At 49.9% G+C, this 19447-nt stretch overlaps 1 protein-coding gene and 1 long non-coding RNA gene across 6 annotated transcripts in view; one reads left to right on the forward strand and one right to left on the reverse strand.

The window, feature by feature from the left end:
* Positions 1-3125: 3125 nt before the first annotated feature.
* LOC113459249 (uncharacterized) lies at positions 3126-18209 on the reverse strand. The gene is made up of 3 exons (XR_012579404.1): positions 17720-18209; positions 16758-16866; positions 3126-12169 (listed from the first exon to the last, which is right to left on the reverse strand). It is a non-coding gene; the product is annotated as an uncharacterized LOC113459249 (long non-coding RNA).
* RALGAPA2 (Ral GTPase activating protein catalytic subunit alpha 2) overlaps positions 18185-19447 on the forward strand; it is a 95490-nt gene continuing 94227 nt past the window's right edge. For 3 of the 5 annotated variants that reach the window (XM_026793261.2, XM_026793263.2, XM_026793266.2), the window contains exon 1: positions 18185-18409. In XM_026793261.2, the coding sequence (XP_026649062.2) occupies positions 18304-18409 (106 nt within the window). In that variant the 5' untranslated portion in view covers positions 18185-18303. The remainder of the gene's footprint in view (positions 18410-19447) is intronic. The other 2 variants (XM_026793262.2, XM_026793264.2) reach the window with 1 other exon arrangement.

Consider the following 19447-nt stretch of genomic DNA (forward strand, 5'->3'; position numbering starts at 1 on the left):
GCAAAGCCCTTTGTTCCCGTCAGCCTTTCCTAGGCTGGCGGAGGGCTCGTGTCCTCGCAAGGCAATTTGCAATATTCTAACTAAGATTAAGGGCATGAAAAGCCTCCTGTCCCAGCCCTGCACCCAGGTACCTGCACACCTGCCCTGCTGTGGGTCCATAACTCTGCTCTGGGAATGCTCCCACCCCTGGATGGGAGGAAAATCCTGCTGAGGGCGAGGGGGACAAAGCTCCTCACAGCACCTGCAGCCCGTGGAATAAACACCCCCTTGGTGCAGGGCAGGACAGGGGCAATCAGCTCCTCCTCACATCATTTGCTTCCAAACACAGCTCCTGTCCACACGTGCTCTCACCCCAGCACTCTGGAACAGGCAGCCTGAAAACACTCCTGGCCAAAACCAGACCCAAACGATGCTGCATTCAGCTACTATCATGCTTGACACTTCTTATGATTTCTTGGGAAAATGTTAATTTGAAACATTTCTATACTCCACGCCAGTGCCACAGCAGGGAATAATCGCCCCATTTCAAGCTCAGAGCAAGGCTCGGATATAGGGAAAAATTAAACAAGGATAAGAGCAAGAAACCGTTAAATGTCAAAAATATTTTACTGCCAGTTCAACAACAAAGTCTGGAGGAGATAAGTCTGTGTGTGTACTAATGTTATATAAAAAAGTGATTATTCAGCCCTGGGAACAGAGCTATTGATTCCAGTAACAAAGGGCACTATATACACTACAGTGGGTTTGCTCTTTTTAGCCTGGGAAAATTGATTTTCTTAAACTTTCCCTTGAACCTGCAGTAGGGTTTAATCTGAACCTAAAGGAGCCTTTTAAGAACTCCCATAAATTAAAATTATATCTCTTCATTTGGCACATTTTGGGTTCCTGCTGTTCCAGCAGAACCACGAGAAGCGCTGGAGAAAGAGGTGGGAGGAAGTGATAAGGGCATTTTGTGACAGCTTCCCTGCACACGTTTGTTTCCACACACTAGAAGTAACAGGTAAACATTGAGATGTTTGTTTCCATACGTTAGGAACAACATGCAAACATTGAAAGTGACAATGAGTGAAGCTGTGAGCACCCTTCATACCCATATCCATGACCATGGGTGAAGGTATGAACACCCCACAATCCATCTCTATGGCAATGGGTGATGGTGTGACCCCTCTCACCTCATCTCTGTGACCACGGGTGAAGCTGTGAGCACCCCACATACCCCCTCTCTCTATCCCTGGATCCATGGAGATGTGACACCTCCCAGAGCCCCTCTCTGTGTCCCTGGCCCCCGTGGAGGTGTCCCCCTGCCAGGTCACACCATGCCCAGCCCCACACCCATGGTGTGCCCTGTTTACAGCTCCCGCACACCGTCTCCTTTGTGGCCCCGCTGAAAACCCGCAGTGTGCAGCACACCACTGTACATTTACGCTCTTGTTTTCCCCCCAGTGAGGCAGTAAATGACCTTTTATTCAAACAACAATTCCTAAAACAAAACCAAAAGCCAGCCCCTGGTCAGATGTGCGCGCGACGAGGCAGGGTTTGTTATTTAAGCGGCAGCCAGACTGTGTGCTATGCAAACAAACCCCACGCTCTGTTCTCCCAACCTCCTGCTGACTTTGCAACTAATTTTGTTAGCGAGGAGAACACACTGAGCCTGACATCAATGCAGCAAAGAGCCCCGAGACGTTTGTTCATAACTTTGTAACAAACATTGATCAATCGATTTTTTGCCCGCGTGGGGAGGGAAAAGCCCGCAAACAAAACAAAACGCATATGGGGAGATTTTTTTTTAATGGCACAAAGGGCAATTAGGAACCCAACCTTCCAGTGAAATGAGATTCCTTACAGTCCTCTGTGCTTTTAAGTCTTCCCCTTATGCTCAATGGAAGCAAAATCTACTGCCAAGCCTACAAAGGAGGAAAAAATATCAGCTGCAACCAAGAGATGGTTGGTGGGCCTGGCGCAGCATTTCCGAACGCGACAGAACGAAGACAGGTGAAGGCTCCTGACAAAGTGAAGGACACCCTATCCCACGTGCGCAGTCTTTAGCACCGTGTACCAGATCAATGCAGAACCAGCAAAACAGAGAAAACACTAATTAGCCATCCAAAATAACAGTGCTGTGCAAACAGCCCAACATGAGCGTGTTTACCCAAGCCCACTCCTCCAGCTGTGCACCACAGCAGCACACAGGGACCCTGAGGCTCCTCACCTGGCCAGGCAGGACAGGTGGCACAGGATCCATGGAGGCACAGCTGATCCAGCCTGCATTCCCTGTGGTGTCTGGCACAAGCTGCTCCCTGAGCAGCCTCCCAGCCACTGGCACTGTGGCTCTGCTCAAAGGCAGCTCCTGGGCACATTTGATCACAGACTTAGGCAAAACTTGATCTGAGCATGTTTCAGCCAAGCCTCAGCCCTCAGCCTGGACATTTAATCACCCTAGGCAGGTGCCCAGGATCCTACATGCCCTTTTCCCAAGGTGTTCCTCAGCACTAAGGGGTCAGCAGGCTCCCACCCCTCTCCTGCACAGCCCTAGGATGTTGCAAAGACACAAACCCACCTGGAAAGGGAACTCTCACAGGAGGGACACTGAGCCTGGAAAACCAAACAGCTCAGACACTGCAGGACCCAGAGAAAACACCCCCTGCACGCAAGAGCCCAGGGCTGCCTTACACAGCTCCAGGGAAAACAGCATTTTGATTTCAGATACAACAGCAGCCAGTGGAGAAGAAAGATGAAGCACAACTTCCAAAGTTACTCTTGCAGCCTAACTAACAGCTCACAACAATACTTCCTTGGCAAGCAGCTGTGACCTTATTTTTCCTTTGGAAACAGCCCTGAGGTTTCACTGACACAGACATCACCTGCTCATTAGCAGGTCCCAGAGCAGGGAAATGTCACGGGGTGATTCCAGCACTGCCAGGCTGCTCCCGGGGAAGGAAGGTGGCTGCCCAGACTGTGTCCCTCCTACGGCCGGTGACATTTAGCTGGTCCCTGGGAGCTGCTGAGCCACAGAGCCCCTGGCTGTCAATCTCCTGTTCTGCATCCCTGGGGGCTGTAAGAGCCCCTGACAGCAGCATCCCCTCCCAGCCCAGCCCCTCTGGTTCCTCACAAACCACTGAGACCCTCTGCTCCAAGTCCATCCCTGCCGCCACTCTGCCTGGAGCTGCAAGAGAGCAGGCGGTGCCACTGGGCAGGGAGAGCTGGATTTTAAAGCTGCCCCTGATAAAATGAGCTCTCCTAATAGTTCAGAATGCTTCTATACTTATAAGTACTTAATTTTTTTTATAAAACAGCACAGCCTAAAAGATTTCTGGTGGGGGCTGACAAGAGAAAACAGGAATGTTTTCCACAGATTGACCAGATGAGCACCTGGGTCTTGCTGTGCTTGCAGGCTCAGGGGCTCAGCCCCAGTGAACCAGACTCTCTCTCGGGACTTTTGCTGCTCAGAATGATCCCAAGATGCCTTAGAAAGTCTCTTTTTCCAGCCCGGCAGTTGAAGAAGGAGTCAGAACTCTTCAGTTTTCAGTCTCAAGGTTGTTTATTGTTTCTTGTCTATAAAATTCTTTCTCTGGGCTGCCGAGGTCTGCTCAGCAGGTCAGACAGAGGCACACTGACTGCCTTGGGGCAGTGTTATCTTTTTATACTAAAAACTACATGTACTTTACTTACAATAACTTCCCAATACCTATCACCTATGTTAGATAGTGAGCTTCTACCTTAAACCAATCCAAAAGTGCCAACATCACAGCAGAAGATGGAGGCCAAGAAGAAGAAAAAAGGCTGGACACGCCCAGATTCCTCCATCTTAACTCCTGAACCCCCATTCCAAAAACCCCAAAAAATCTATTTTTCACCTGGTGACAAACGAACTATTATTCTACTTAGACTTTCGTGGCTTGCAGATCCTCATATAAGGTTGGTAATTTTTTCCATGGGTCATAATCAAAGTCACAGGTGTCTTGGGCTCTGTGCCAAGGTCTCTGAGTCCCCTGGCAGGGGGATGTCCTGAATTCCAACACCTCTCCCCAGAGGCTGCTGTGGATCAGTCAGGGGGGCACAGAGCACCACCATCCATGCTGGCTGAGAGTTTGGGAGCCCTGTCCCCTGCGTGTCCTGCTCGGGACAGAGGTGGCACAGGGACAGACATCGGCCCAGCCGGCACTGCAGCCGCACAAGCTGCGCTCTGCCCTGCCGCTATTTACTCACAGCTACAGATGTTGACAAAACAAAGAGCTACAGACAGATGGACAGAACAGCAGCAGTGTTGGGGTGCAGACACTGAGGGCTCTATTCTTCAGGGAAGCGCCTCTGGCTTCCCCACTCAGCCCTGTGATTCCTTTGGGAATCATCTGGCCTGGTGAAGCTCGCTTTCCTGTCGTGGGACAAAGCTGGTGGGAGAGAACATCAGCCTTGCTGTTCGTCCCTGTGCTGAACAGAGCTCTTATCAACCCACAGAAAAAACCAATTGTTTCAAATCAAGGGGCTGGAAGCTTGGGGATGCACTGGCAGCGTGCAGCTTCTGCTCATCCCTCTGAGGAGCCACACAGGGAAAATCCTGGCTTTGCACTCTAGAGAGCCAAAATTAAAGGGATGACTTGTTCCACAGGAAAAAAAAAATCCTCACAAGGTGGTGTGTCCCTCAATACTTTTTGGGACACACCACCTTGCATTTGAAAGCCACTTAACTACACAAAAAACCGTTCAAACAGCAAAACGAAAAAAATTTCAAAAACACAAGACAGTGGCCAGAGGGGTAGAAAGTGGCAGAGCTGGGTGTGGGAGATGTGCCAGCGAGGCCGTGCAGCACAGCCCAAACTCTGTACAGACTGTGCTCAGCCCTGCTCTCCTCCTGGCCAAGCTGTGCTGGGATGTCCTGAGAGCCCTGTGCTGCCAGTGACAGTGACACAGGCACTGACCCCCACTCTGAGCCCATCTGGGAAAGCCACAGCCCCACAGCAAGCCCTGCAGCTCCAGGGCACTGCTGTGCTCTCGGGCTGGCTGTGGGGACATGGTGCGTGAGGGGACGCGGCCTGCAAGGCCTCGGATGCCTCAAGCACCCCGCAAGCTGGGGAAGGGATTCAAGTTTTTAAACAGTTGCTTTTTTTAAGCTTCTGGTGTGAAGCAAAGTTCAGATCCTTCACAACTGGTAGGAAAAGATATTATTGCCTGGAACCATGCCCAGAAAAACTCAAAGCTGAGCTTCCTCCTGCCTGTGCTGGCTGCCAGCTCCCAGCGCTCCACCATGATGCCATCTGGTGCCCACAGGCAGAACGGCCAGAGAGCTTCTCCTGGGCAGATTTGGGAGATGTTCAGGGGGGAATCAACAGTGCCCAGGCAATAACTCACAGCGTTTGTTCTGCTGGAAGATTAACACCGCCCTTGCACTGCAGCAGTGTGTCTGAATGGCTCAGGCTGGGCTGCAAGGAGAACATGGGGTAATAGTCACTCCCAATTTTGCTGTTGTCTCCTCTGGATGGGGATTTGCAGTGCTGCACTGCAGACATCCATCCCTGCTGCTGGAGAGCTGCCCTGGCACAGCATGCAGCCCCAGAGCAGCCGCCCACCCCACAGCCACACACCAGCGGTCCTGAAGGGGCTGTAAAGAGCCCTTCTGAAGAGCAAATAAATGAGTTGACTTCATAAAGAAAAGCAGGGAGCCAAGTATCCTCCTTCCCTCAGAGAAATGAGACTGATTATGAGGTAGGTGGGCTTTGGAGGACCTGAGAGCAGCAGCTTTGTGCTGTGGCCGGTGGCCAGCAGACCGTGTGCCAGGACAGTGGCGACAGGACAGATGCTCTGACTGTCCCTGTCACCCCCCAGGGTCCCAGCACCTCACAGATCCCTTCCCTGTACTGGGTGTTGCAGCAGGCACAGCTGGGGACACGCCAATCCTGGGAGAACCCAGAATTCCCTTTAATTTAGCCCATTTTGCCATGTCCAAAGCACACAACAGGAAATAAACTCGGCACCCTTTTGGAGATCTTGCAGGATGCTGTTTCCCAGCATCCCTGGGGATCATCAAGATCTTGATTTACACTGGATCTGCCACTTGATTTACACTGGATAAAACCAGTTTGTCCCCATCACCAGTACACTATTGCTTGGACAGCACACTGGTGGGCCCTGCTGTACCCCAGAAATGCACTCCTTCCTCCACCACGCTCTGCAAACATTCCCCACCACAGGCCAGGGAAAGTGGAGGAGATGAGTGGCTGGGTCAGAAGCTGGAGAGCTCCTGCCATGAGCACCAGCAGTGCTGGATGCACTGAAACCAAAACAGATCCCCAGGGAGGAAAGGGGAAACACGAGGCGAGATGTTTTCCAAACAATCCACAGGGAGCATCCGAGCCTAAAGCAAACACAAACTTACTGAGTAGAAACAATGCAGGAGGAGGAGATGTTCAGCCTACAGCTTTTTTTATGAGTCCTGGGAAAACAAATGTGCATTTTTTACAGGGAAAAGGTGCTCAGAATCCTGCCGCAGCTCCTGTGGGAGGCCAAGTGTCCATCCAGCCGCATTTCAGGGCTGAGTGACTGATCCCTGAGAAGTGCCAGTTTTATTTCCTGGTGCACATTGCCACCTCGTGGCTTTCCTCCGACTTCCAGAAGAGCCTGCAGGAGTCAGAAGTTGTTTGGAAATACTTCCATTTGTTCCACCACAACCCGCAGATGCAGAATGACCAGGCTCTGGAATATTACTGTTTATGGTTATAGAGCTCAGCCTTGAGAACTTTAATTCCACACCAGTATTTTCCCCAGTTCCAGTTTGTATTGTCTGACATCATGGTAGGAGATAGAATCAGGCAAGTAAAGAATTTCACAGAGAAAAATGATAAATAATTAATTAACCCCCCCTCAGTAACTGCATCGTCTGCATTTCTCCCGTTCCTCTGCTAATTCCTGGGGAAGTTAAACAGGTATGTTAGCTGCATAATTATTTGTTTGCAGAGGAGGTTGACACTGGTTTACAGAGTACAGACAAGCATGTAATTCCTCTGTAGCTACATGGTAATTATTGCACTATTATAGAGTAATTAAACATGCAAATAAGCATTAAACCAAGGGGTCTCTATGGTTGCTGCCAACAACTGCAGGACAGAAAATCAATAGTAAATCAAATTACAGTGTACTACAGCAGTACCAGCTATAGCAGGTAGTTAAAGAGCATCATCTTTTACACAGCGATTTTTGTAGCTTTTCTGGCTGCACAAGTGCCCGGCCTAATGACCCAGGAGAGATCTAATTTTGCAAGTTCTCTATGTGGGTTAATCATTTTGCCATCTCATTATGCCTCTCCTTTTCCTGAGGATGGCAACAAATCCATCACTGATCCTGAGACTGGTACAAACCCTCCAGAGAAGAGTTCTCCAGAGCTCTGTGACACACATGAGCTTGGCTTTGCCCCAGTTGGTTCCTTTAAGAGATAAATCTGAATATGAACATACCCCTGTCCAGCTGTGAGCTGGCTGCCCTAAACACAAAGCTCTTTGCTGCACATCAAAGTCAAAATGTTCACAACATCCCTCAAGCCAAAATGTTCACAATGAGACCTCAGACCATGTGCAGGGGTAGGACCTGACAAACTCAAATCTCATTCTTGCCCAGAGATTCTCCTCCTGCCTTTTTTACTTCTGCAAATGTTTGAGCACAACCTACCCCTAAAATTAGGGGTGTGTGTATGAAAGAGAGATCAGAACACACACTGGGACAGAGAAGCTTCCCCAAGTAAATCAGTTGTATTTTTACTCCAAGTTTGCACCCAAGCCTGTGAGCCAAGCAAGCTCAGAAGGACCTACACCTTTAACATCCTTTCCTAGGGATCTCTGCCCTGTCATGCTCACTGAAAGGAATATCTGCCCCAAAATAGCAGCTCCCTCCATTTAGTCAGCAACTTCCACTGCAGAAGCATCTCTGCTATGCCCTGGCTGTGGACAGTGACGTGGCTCTTGCACCAGGCCAAAATGCACAAAACCAGACTTGGGGCAGGCTGGCATGAGCTGTGGCCACTGCATTTTCTGAACTACCTGACACACGTGCCATGCTTTTCCAGCCCTGGCTCTTAACATGACAAAGACAAATAAATACCATAAACCATTTACACCTAGTGCCAAAATTCTGCAGTTTCCAACTTATTTTGGCCCCTCCAGTGGGCTCTTTGCAGGACTCAATCCCACACCTGCTGCAGTCCAGGGGAAGCTCTGCCTCCATCCCAGGGGAACCTGGATCAGGGCTTGATGTAAAGGCAGGAATTAATGAAAGCCATTTCCCTTGCACGTGTCTGCAATGAGCTGCTCCTCACAGCAGTTTCCCTTCCTGGTGCTGTGCTGCCATTGCCAAGGCACAGGCACTCAGTTAAACCTTGTTCAGGAGCCCCAGCACAATTTTAGATATTTATACACATTCATTCCCAGTGACCAGTTGAAACAGACACATTTATTTTGACCACTTTGAGATACATACCAAGGCTCTTCTGACCCTTAGTTCTCTTACTCTGTTTCCAAACACAGAAATCCTGCATGGTTTAAAAGCAGGCTCTTGCTACCTTTAATGCATATATTTGTTAAGGCAGCAACATAATCACAGCCACTGTTACCCTTCCCCTGCTCTGCCCCCTCACTTAGCAACCAGTCTGAGTGCTGCCAGGATTATTCTTGGCCTGCCAAGGAAACTATTTCTGTCCCCTGAATTTCATTTCCTAGCAGAGTTTAATTTATATTTTGATGCTTTCTGGTTGTCATGAAAACCCTCTTTTCCCTGCTAATAACAAGGAACTCTGCAGCCTCCTGCTCCCACTCCACAGATCCCAGTTTCTACCTCCATCCCTGGGGCTGCACCCACAGCTTGCTGAGGATCACTCACTTGTCAGCATGTGTGCCAAACATAACATCTTTTCATATTTCATCCATTGGTATCTCACAGGAGACTTCTCAGGAGAAAGGAGTTTTCCTGCCCCTACTCTGAGGACAAACCCATGCAGCTGGAGCTCCCTGCAGAGGGAGCAGGACCTCCATCCCATCACAGCCAGGGATGGGAGTGGAAATCCCTCCTTTCAGATAAGCATCTGCCACCAAACTTACCTGCAGTCCCTTGCCAGCTCCATCAGGGCACCTTGCTCTCTGTGTGGGAACCAAACAGAATTCTTGACTCGGGCTCCAGGTTCCCTCACTCAGCACCACTGGCACACCTGCAGAAGGGAAATAACTTTCCCACACTGCTAGACTTTTCTAGAATATTGGCCAAGTAGCGCTGGAAACAAGAGGTTTGGTCTGGAAACAAGAGCTTTGGGCTGGAAGCAAGAGCTTTGGGCCAAGGGACTTGGAGAGGGTCAGACCATCACATTTCTCCTCCCAGGGTGTCCTGCTGCAGCACATCCTGGTTTTTGTGGATACCCACAAGAAAGGAGGGAGCCCCTGAAGGCAGGGGGGTATTTTACCTCTCAGACCCCAGCACAGGACCCCTGAGTCACAGCAGTCCTGCAGGGATCTCCCTCACCCTGCAGATACCCATCAGCTCCACCTGTATCCTGCTCTGCCCAGCTCACGGTGGGTCACTCCCAGGAAAAGACCAGGCCTTGCTGGTGGCATCACCAGTGATGCCAAAGGGATTTAAACCTTTCCAGCTGCCAAGAAGCAGGAAACCCCTCTGTAATGGGAGCCCAGCACAGGCCATGCACAAGCACTCACAGCCAGCAACACTGGGGTACACAGGCACATAGCAGGACCTGCTTTTACCAGGTCTTACCTGATTTTTACACCAAAGCAGCTCCTCCACAGGCTCCTGAGGACCTGCTCCAGCACCCCAGGCTTTTCTACTGCTCCTTTGTGCCTTAGGGCCCTCCAGAGCACACCAAGCCCAGCCCTGCGTTTTACCTCCTCTCCAGGTGACCAGGAATGCTGGCAAAGCCAGGGTAGAACAGTGGGGAGCTGCAGCCTCTTCGGCTCAAACACAGCTTCCCCTAGCAGCTGGGCAGTGCATGAGAATAATTTGTCAAACAGTGAACTGGAACTGTGGATAAGAATCATGCTTTTTGCACAGAAAATTGAAAATGAAATAGTGCCTAGAACTGCAGCTATTACACGGCACATTATCTTGGAGGGCTTTGGTGTAATTTAGATAAAACACCATATCTCTGATTTCAGAAATGTCAACATCATTCTAAATGTACATGTGTTTTTCCATCCTTTTCCTCAGAACTCAGAACTCCACGAGCCCCTCTCTCTCTTGTTCTCTCCATTTTCTTTTTAAATTGGCAAATGAGTATTCCATCTTTCAAAATTTCAGGTACATTGTTATATGTGGGAAAAGTGCATGTTCAGAGATGGCCCTGAATGGCTCCATTATGGATCTCATCAGCCTGACACGCTCTCTGAAATAAAATCCATGCATTTGGATGAAACAGAAAAAATTAATACCAGAACAAGGATGAACTGTTTCACTTCCCTCCTGTGCCCCTCATATTCATGCTGCACTTCATCCCTAATGCTCTGCACCTTTTCTTCAAACCTCCTGCAAAGAGGAAAACACACAAACTGCAACACAGAAAATCCCATTCAAGCATACAAATCCCCCTTTTTCTGGTGGCCCAGGTTATCTGCAGAGGCTGTGCAGGCTCCATCCTTAGATATATTCCAAAAGCCAACCAGACACAGTCCTGAGCTCCCTGCTCCGGGTGTCCCTACCTGAGCTGATCCCAGAGGCACCTGCTGGCACCACCCACTCTGTGGGCTCCTGTTTCATTCTAAGTTCATTGGAAAATGTGCACAACCAACATGAATTTTATCTGCTTCTTGCCATCTCCAACCTCTGATCAGGTTTCAAGAGCGTCCTACGCTCTCCTGCTCATTGTCCTCCAATGGCTTCGCACTGTTCTCCTGGGAGAGGGGAAAACAGGGCTGGCAAATAAAATAAAAAAAATAAAATAAAATGAAATAAAATAAAATAAAATAAAATAAAATAAAATAAAATACATTTTATTTAACTCTCCTTTCCCAACAAAGGAGCTGGAGCACACAGCCCAAGCTGTGGGAAATCCCCAGTCCTGGTGGATTTATCCTGGTTAAAATGCCCTGGGAGTGGATAAAGGGGCAGATCCCCACCCCATGGCTGTTTGCAGTGACACCTGAGTACCCCAAGCACTTGTGGCTGTCCACCACTCCCAGCAGTGCACAACAGGAATAAATAAAGGCGTTTCTAATTAGATTAAGGCAGATCAAAAATACAAAATGAATTCCCATTCTTCTTTTTTACAAAGACAAACACTTTGTGAGATGAATGCATTGCCATCTAAGCCTTCAGCTTAGCCTTCAGAACTCCTTACACTAAATCTTGCCACTTCCAAAGTGCCATGGACAGTTCTGGGCACCTTTACCCACTGCTCCTGCACACACACACACAGAATCCACCCAGGGAATGTTAACAGGGATGCAAGCCTGCAGCTTCAATTTACAAGTTCATTAACAGTGTCCCTGCAAAGATCAGGTTTTTTTTTTTTCAGTTGGAGCCCTAATTAGCAATGAATTCTCATTATTTTTCATTGAAATCCCAAAACAGCTTCGGCACATTCCCTTTGTTCTCTCGAAAACGGGGAAGTGGAGGAGCGCAAGGAAGATAAAGACACAGCTGATGATATACTTGGGGCAGGGGTGAGTGTGTGTTTTCTCCTTGAGCCATTAATACACTTTGCAGCAATTTTCTTTACTATTTAAGATTTGAAGAAATATTTATTTCCATAAATAAGCGCTAAGACCACTATTGGCTGCCCCCCATCCTTCCCAGAAGGATGTATCCTTAGGATAAGGTGCAGAAGGATGTGTCCCTAGGATAAGATGCACCCTGTGATGAGGTTTGCTCTTCATTCTGTGCTCAGACAAAGCCTCCATCCATGTCCAGAGGCATTTTCCAAGTGTGGGGGGCACGAATCCAAACGGTGGCCATGAGAACAAGCCTGAGAAGCAGCCAAGCAGCCCCCGACTGCAGTGCAGCAGCGGCTCTGACAGGGAAATGTTAATCAGGGGGAGAGCTCTGCCAAGGCTTTCATTAGCCCTGATGAGGTCAGGGCCTGGCGCAGGCAGCTGGCACTGGCACTGTCCCCTGGCAGCTCCAAGGACCAGGCAGAGGTGGCTCTGATGGTGGAGGGCTCTCAGAGGCTGCCTGCTCACTCTCATTCCTCCTGAGATGTAAATGCAAAATATCAATATCAATAAATCTAATCTTTCCCTGGGTTTGAGTCCTTTCGTGGCCCAAGCGCTTTGGAAGGGCCACAGCAGGAAAATAACCAGACCCAGTAAATTTGATCTCTCCTTTTTAGCGCAGCTGATAAGCAAATAATGGAACACAGACGTCAGTTTTCCCCACAGAAGAACAGTGCAGCACCTGGGGCATCTCTCCCTTATCCAACCTGCTCTGCATCCACTCCTGGAGCTGTGTGGCAGCACAGGGACACCTGGCAGGGCACTGAGGAACACAGGCACAGCAACAAATGTCACCCACCCTGGTGACAAGCAGAACTCAGGAAAGGACTTGTGCTGTTACACTGTGCTGGTGTCTGCTCCAAATCCAGAGATGTTTTGGGCTCTTGGCAAATTCTGATTGTTTTTTGCCAGGGGGATGGATAATCATCACATTGTTTCCACAGTCGTCCTACAAATTATTTTGATAATAAGGGACCTCCTGTGACATTAAGTACATTTTAATTACAACATTGTCTGTAATGCATATATCTAATTGCAAATAATTATTTTATCATATTTTGTCAGTAGGCCTGTTAGATGCATCAGATATTATCTTCTGACTCAGTGGTACAGGTTAATTAAAATTTCTCTTTTAATACTGTTTCAAAGCCAACCACATAATTTCATCTGAACACCAGCTGTGCCAGTAAAAAATTATTTTTTTGTTAGTTTTTGTCATGCTTGTCCATGGAGGAAAACCTGAGCTGTTTCTGCAGGCTGTAATTACTGCACTGCTTTCTGCAGTCGTTCATTTGCAAAGGAAGAAAAGAAGGAAGAATGTGTGGAACATCAGTGGCCAGTGGTTGCTTTGTGTGGTACTGCTTAATTTTGAAGGATTTTTTTTGTTCTCCTTCTCATGTACAAAAAAGCATTTGAGATCTTCTCTTCAGAAGGAGAACTGAGGATACCACACAGCCTGGTTTGTCAGGATAAACTGCACTAAGACAATCACAGTGGTCATTCTGGGTGCTAACAAAGCACAGCTTAAAGGTGATCTCAGTCAGAGTGGTCATTCTGGGTGCTACCAAAGCTCAGTTTAAGGGTGATCCCGGTCAGAGTGGTCATTCTGGGTGTTTACAAAGCCCAGCTTAAGGGTGATCCCAGTCAGCAGCTTCCTCCCTCATTCATTTTTCCTCTGAGTGATAAAGACCCAACACAAGATGAGAGAAAAATGAAAGCATGAACATAACTTTCAGTCAAAGAAAAAAGAGACTTCAGGTTAAATACACAGCAATGTAAACCCAAGAAAGCTGAGGAGGGGGGGCGAGGACAACAAAAACTCTTTCTGCAGGTGGCAGGACCCTTCCCCTGTAACTTGCAGGAACATGTGACCCTTATTTCCCCCTCTGAGCATCATTTGCTGGGACCAGAAGTGTTTCAACCCATCAACCCCTCCGAGCTGTTTCAGACCCCACACTCTGAGCCCGTGTGCTCAGGGCTGGCAGGGACAGGGTTAACAGCGTCCCCAAGGGAGGGGACCGGGCTCTGCCTCACCCGGCCAGAGGTGAACGCTGCCAGGAGGAAATTGCTGCTGCAGCTCCAGCGAGATCACAAGTGACCTTTCCTCTTGGAGAGGGGCGAAGTAAACAACACTTATCTGGGATTTAATGCGCCCGAGACAAGCAGCGCTTTATCTCTGCTCCACACCACAAGGAGCAAGGAGGCACAGGGATGATTTTCCTGTTTTTACCACATAAGCCATCTCTTAGGACAGCCCTCAAGTTGAGCTGAAGCGTTTCCTCATGGAAAGATCTCTCTTGGAGCAGCAGTGGGTTATGGGCTTGCACGATGTGCCACACAAACTCCTTGGTGCAGCTCAACCTTTGGCAAAGGCACTCTGAGCACTCCTTGGTGGGTTGGTATTTTTACTCCATGAAATTTTCACTTCCTCCAGACTGTTTCCTTTAGGGACATGCAATCCCTGTTCTTTCTATTTCGGAATTTTTTCCATCAGTAGACATAAATCCTTCCCTTTTCCCCTCTGCACAGTTGGAGATTCTGGCAGAAGGAAATCTGACAGGGCTTTTTGACAGTGGATTTCTCCTGTCTATCATTTTTACTATAAGAATGACATCTGACTGCCTCATATGCTGCAATGGGTGGAAAATTTTCCACCAGGTTTTTCCTAAATAAACCTCCCCAGGCCAAGAGACAGTGAGAACTCCTTTGGGTGCCAAATGAGAAGGGCTGGAGGAGACCCTCAGTGAGGGTTAAATGGATGAGACACCTTTGCTTCCATAAACTCCAAACCTTTGCAGAGGTTGATCCATGGAAATCAGATCACAGGATCCAGACTTAGAAGAAATCATTTAGCAGAAATTCAGCACTTTCTGTGTGGTTTGAGCCTGAAACAGAGCTTTGCAGGAGCAGGGATCCATGCCTGCATGCCCTACAGGAACACTGCTAGGAAAATAACCCCTCAAACCCGGAGCCCACTGGAAAAGTCTTTTCCACAGGCTTAGTCATACCAGGGCAGAGAGGGCAGAGCCTCATTTCATTATGCAGCACGCTGGCACAGCACCAAAGCTCTGCACCTGAGCCAGGAAGCATCCAGGGAGCTGATTCCAATGCAGGGATAAGCAGCTCAGGCACCTTAATGGATGTGTTGGACCAAGGATATGCAAGAGGACACAAAACCAACTCTGGAAACTCAATCTGAAGCATTTGGTTCGAAGGACAGAAAGTCAGCAGTGGCATTCCATGCTAAGGAAACCATTACCTCACCTGTAGGTTGTCTCCTGTGTTTGCTTTTCCCCTACCTTTTCTCCTGGGCTCAGTATAAAGTGTTGTATTGACACAAGCAAGCGGAGGAGTTCCGTAATTTAATCTCTGCCATTAAAATTTCAGGCTCCACGGGAAAAGAAACCCTGCCTGTTCATCAGGTCCAGCGAAATTCAGGTGGCAGCCGGTGTCACATTTCCACAAACTCCACAAACCCTGCACACCAGGCTGCTTCCAGCATGGGGGGGAGGAAGGAAGGGCATGAGCTGTGTAATCCAGGGAGAGCGTGCTGGCCTGCGGTGCAAACTCATATTAATAATTCAGGCCACTCTATTTTGGACTGGGAATGTGCTGCCCCTCACCTGTACTGCTCAAGGCAGTGCCTGAAATAGAAGCTGCAGCAGGAGCAGCCCCGAGGGCAGTGCCAGCAGCCTGGTGGGGCGGGCACTGCAGGGCAGCCTCTGCAAGGTCAGCCCTTCCCCTTGTTCAGGGAGCTTTGGCTGAGCTGTGACAGCCCAGAACTCTCCCCCAGACTGATGGAGGCTGGTCTGTCCTCCTGTGAGCCCAGCCAGGTAGGCAGGGTTCTGCATGAGGAGGATTTTCCCAAGGAATACTGAACCCCTGCCCAGCGCTGCCATGCCTGTGCTGGCATTGTCACCTCCCCCAGGACACCACACGGTGCTGGGGCCTTTAACAATTTAATTCTGCCACAAATGATCACTGCTCTGTTGCCTCAAGTGACTGCTTTTTATAGATTTTACCTCAGATCCTGAAAGCTGAATGACCAAATCTCTTTCAGGAAATTATTCTACCTTAAGCACCGGCTTTCGGAAATGCATCATCTGACTTTCTGGAAATTGCAAATGTTGCATTGTCAGAAAACACAAGTCACAAGCTGTTCTCCTGCACAGGCAGAAGTCACTGCTGCAGGTTTACTGGCATTCTCTGGCTTGTGCCGTCCTACGTCAGCTCCTAAGTGAATAATTTGAAAAGTTGTGTTTGGTGATGTTTGAACTCAAAGGGAGAGCAAGGGCTGTCCCAGAGCACTGGGATTCCAGGCATGGCATCTCCGCTCCCTGGAGCTTTTCACAGGCAGAATTTCCAGCACACCTCAAACCAGTGAGTGCTTAAAGCTATGTAGTTTGGTGCTAAGCACCACAACAATGCCCTGCTTATCACACAAGTTATCAGACATCAGAAGAACCACAATCCCTGAAGCTGCAATGGCTCCTTTCTTAACAAAGCAGAACATGAAAAAAACGTGGAACAACCAGAAACTGACAGAAGAGACAAATTGGAAGCTGTTAGTTTTGTAAATCAATTAAAATAAAAGGGAAGGAAAAAAAAATTAACAAGAACAAGCCAAGAGTTTAGTTATGTGCTTCCTCAGCCAGCTGCAGAAATTGATTTGTGCCAATGGAAGGGGAGAGCCAGAACAGCCCAATTCACTCTCTCAGGAAGATGCTGAAATCACACCACATGACCCAAAATTTGAGAAAATTGCCGGAGAATGAGAACTGCTCCAGAAGGAGATGGTGTGTCATGGTGTGATGGGAAGGGTGTGCTACAGGAATTACCTGGGATGGGAAGGGTGTGCAATAGGAATTACCAATGATGGGAAGGGTGTGCAATAGGAATTATTCCAAATGATGGGAAAGGTGTGCAATAGGAATTACCTGGGATGGGAAGGTGTGCAATAGGAATTACCTGGGATGGGAAGGGTGTGCAATAGGAATTACGAATGATGGGAAGGGTGTGCAATAGCAATTATTCCCAATGATAGGAAGGTTGTGCAATATGAATTACCTGGGATGGGAAGGGTGTGCAACAGGAATCACTGTAAGCCTGAGCCCAGCTCCAAGGCAAGGGACGATGTGACAGCAGGGAATTTTCTGACTCCAAGCATTCAGCCTTTCTGTGTAAGAAAAGGGATTAATCAGGTTTTTTTTAATTTTCAACACTGAGCATCATCACTACCCATCTTCCTGACTCCAACAAGTGATTCCTTCCTCACTTCTTACCACAGGGTTTGGTGGCACAGCCAGCCCTTGCTCTGCCTTTCCACAACGCAGCTGTGCTGCAGAGGGGCAGAGCTGTGCCATGCTCTAAAGCAGGGCAAGCACTGCCTGCAGCCCCCTACTCCTTTATTTATGCATTTTTTTGTCCACTGCAACTTCCAAGCAGAGCCTTTCCCTGCTCCTGCATGCACAGGAGGAGCTGGGACTGCCCTGTCCCCAGGGGGATGTGTTTAGGGCTTGTTGACCTGTTGTTTCAGTGACCTCAGGCCTCTGCAGCAGAAATGATCGCTGAGAGGGCTCAGAGGAAGTGAGATTTCTGCTTCTAACAATAGTAATTCCTGTGACATTTTATTTTCTACACCAACTCATGGCTGTAAAAACAATTTTTATATGATGTGTAAATTGATCATTTCATTATTTTGTTAAAAACTAACAAGCATATACGCAAGCCATTTCCCTGAACCCCCTTGCTTGTTTTCTTTCTTAGGATCACAACCTGCTTTGAAACTTACTAGAATTTACTTTTTAGCCCAGGAATTTTACTGGGGTCATCTGATGGCCTTTAACTGAAACCCTGCTGGCTTCTGCCTCTGGGATGGATTGTGCTTTTGTTGTGTAACTAAAAGCCTGCTCTTTTACCTTCCCTGGGTGTAAAGACAGGGAAGAAATGAATGCAGAAATGAATAATACATCATTACACACAATATATGTAAAGACACATTATTTATATTCATATATTGATATACTTACAGTGCAAGTGACTATTCAAAACCTGAGTGTTTTCCAGCGGAGATCCGCACTGGACATGGGGAAGAATTTTTTCCCTGTGAGGATGGGGTGCCACAGGATGCCCTAGAATCCCTGGAAGCGTCCAAGGTCAGGCTGGACGGGGCTTGGAGCCCCCTGGGACAGTGGAAGCTGGAAGGGCTTTAAGCTCCTTCCCACCCAAACCTGTGGTTCAGCGGTTCCATGGCAAACCCAGAGCCTACCTAGGAGCCAGCTCCATTCCAGCTGCCCTGCCCGGGGCATTCCCGCGCCTCTCCCGGGATGCTCCGCTGCGCATCGCGGCGGTGCCTGGAGCCGCGCGGGGCCCCGCCGTGCCCAGGGGCTCCTCCCGGAGCTGCCCCCGGTAATTCCCGGTGGTTCCTCCCGGGGGTCCCGGTGCGCGGGCTCCCGGCGACCGCCCCGGTGACGTCAGCGCCACGCCGCGGTGACGTCAGGAGCGGGGCGGGCGGCAGCTCCCGGCGCGCCCCGCGCAGGGCGGGGGGCGGGAGCGGCGGCGCGGGGAGCGCGCCCGGCTCTGCGCCTGCATCCCTGCCCGCCGTGCCGCCGGCATGTTCTCCAGGAAGAGCCACGCCGACGTCAGGAAATCCACGCAGAAGGCGCTGGACCCCAAGCGGGACGTGCTGACCCGCCTGAAGCACCTCCGCGCTCTGCTGGGTGAGCGGGCGGTGGGCGCGGGGGGAGCCGGCCCCGGGGCCCTCAGACCCTCGGGGGGTGCCCGGGCAGAGCCGCGGCCGCGGACGGGTCTGCGAGCGCTGCTCGCCCTCCGCTGCCGTGTCCGGGAGACAGCCGCGAGCTGTAGCAGCTCTCCGAGGGTAGCAGCTCTCCGTGCTGTGGGCAGGGAGCCTCCTTAGCCAGCCCCGGGCTCTCCCCGCCTCAGAGGCGGCCCCGGTGCGCGCCCTCCGTGAGGCGCTGCCGGAGAAAGTTTGGGGTGCCCGGGGAAAGCCGCGTGTGCCGCTGTCCCGGGGCTCGCCTTGGGCTCGCTGTGGAGCTGCGGGGAAACGCTCAGCCCTGGTCAGTTTCAGAGACAAGCTCGCAGAAACTCCGCTCTTGTCAATATCATCAACTCGGGGTGTTTGAACTCTGAGAGAAGTCGCGCTGTGGCGTTTTATGGTGACTCCATGCTTGGGGCAAGGCTGCACGGGTCCAGGGGCGCCTTAGAGGTGACGGCTTCCACCCTGATGGTCGTGGAAAGCCGCCGATGGGTTTCGGCTGTGATCCTGCTGCAGGTGGAAAAGCCACCTATGAATTTCAGCTGTGATCCTGCTGCAGGTGGAAAAGCCGCCGATGAGTTTCGGCTGTGATCCTGCTGCAGGTGGAAAAGCCACCGATGAATTTCAGCTGTGATCCTGCTGCAGGTGGAAAGGCGCCGATGAGTTTCGGCTGTGATCCTGCTGCAGGTGGAAAAGCCACCGATGAATTTCAGCTGCGAGCCGCGGTTCGGGAGGGTTTGTGTGGCCTATGTTCGGTGTTCACAGGCGGCAGGAGGAGCAGGGTGTCCTGAGGGGAAGAGGCTGTGCTGGGGTTAGTGCTGTACCCCGCTGGTTTGCAGGTGATGCCGGTTTGTGCCACACTTGTTCCTTGGGAGCTCCTTAAGGAGCTGGCTGGGAGCAGCCGCTGGGGGACAGAGTGTGGGGTAGATTTGGCCTGGATTTCTCAATTAAAGGTGTTTGTGGACGCTGATTTCAATTAAAG

This window comes from Zonotrichia albicollis, chromosome 3 (assembly GCF_047830755.1).
Source record: "Zonotrichia albicollis isolate bZonAlb1 chromosome 3, bZonAlb1.hap1, whole genome shotgun sequence".
NCBI lineage: Eukaryota > Metazoa > Chordata > Aves > Passeriformes > Passerellidae > Zonotrichia > Zonotrichia albicollis.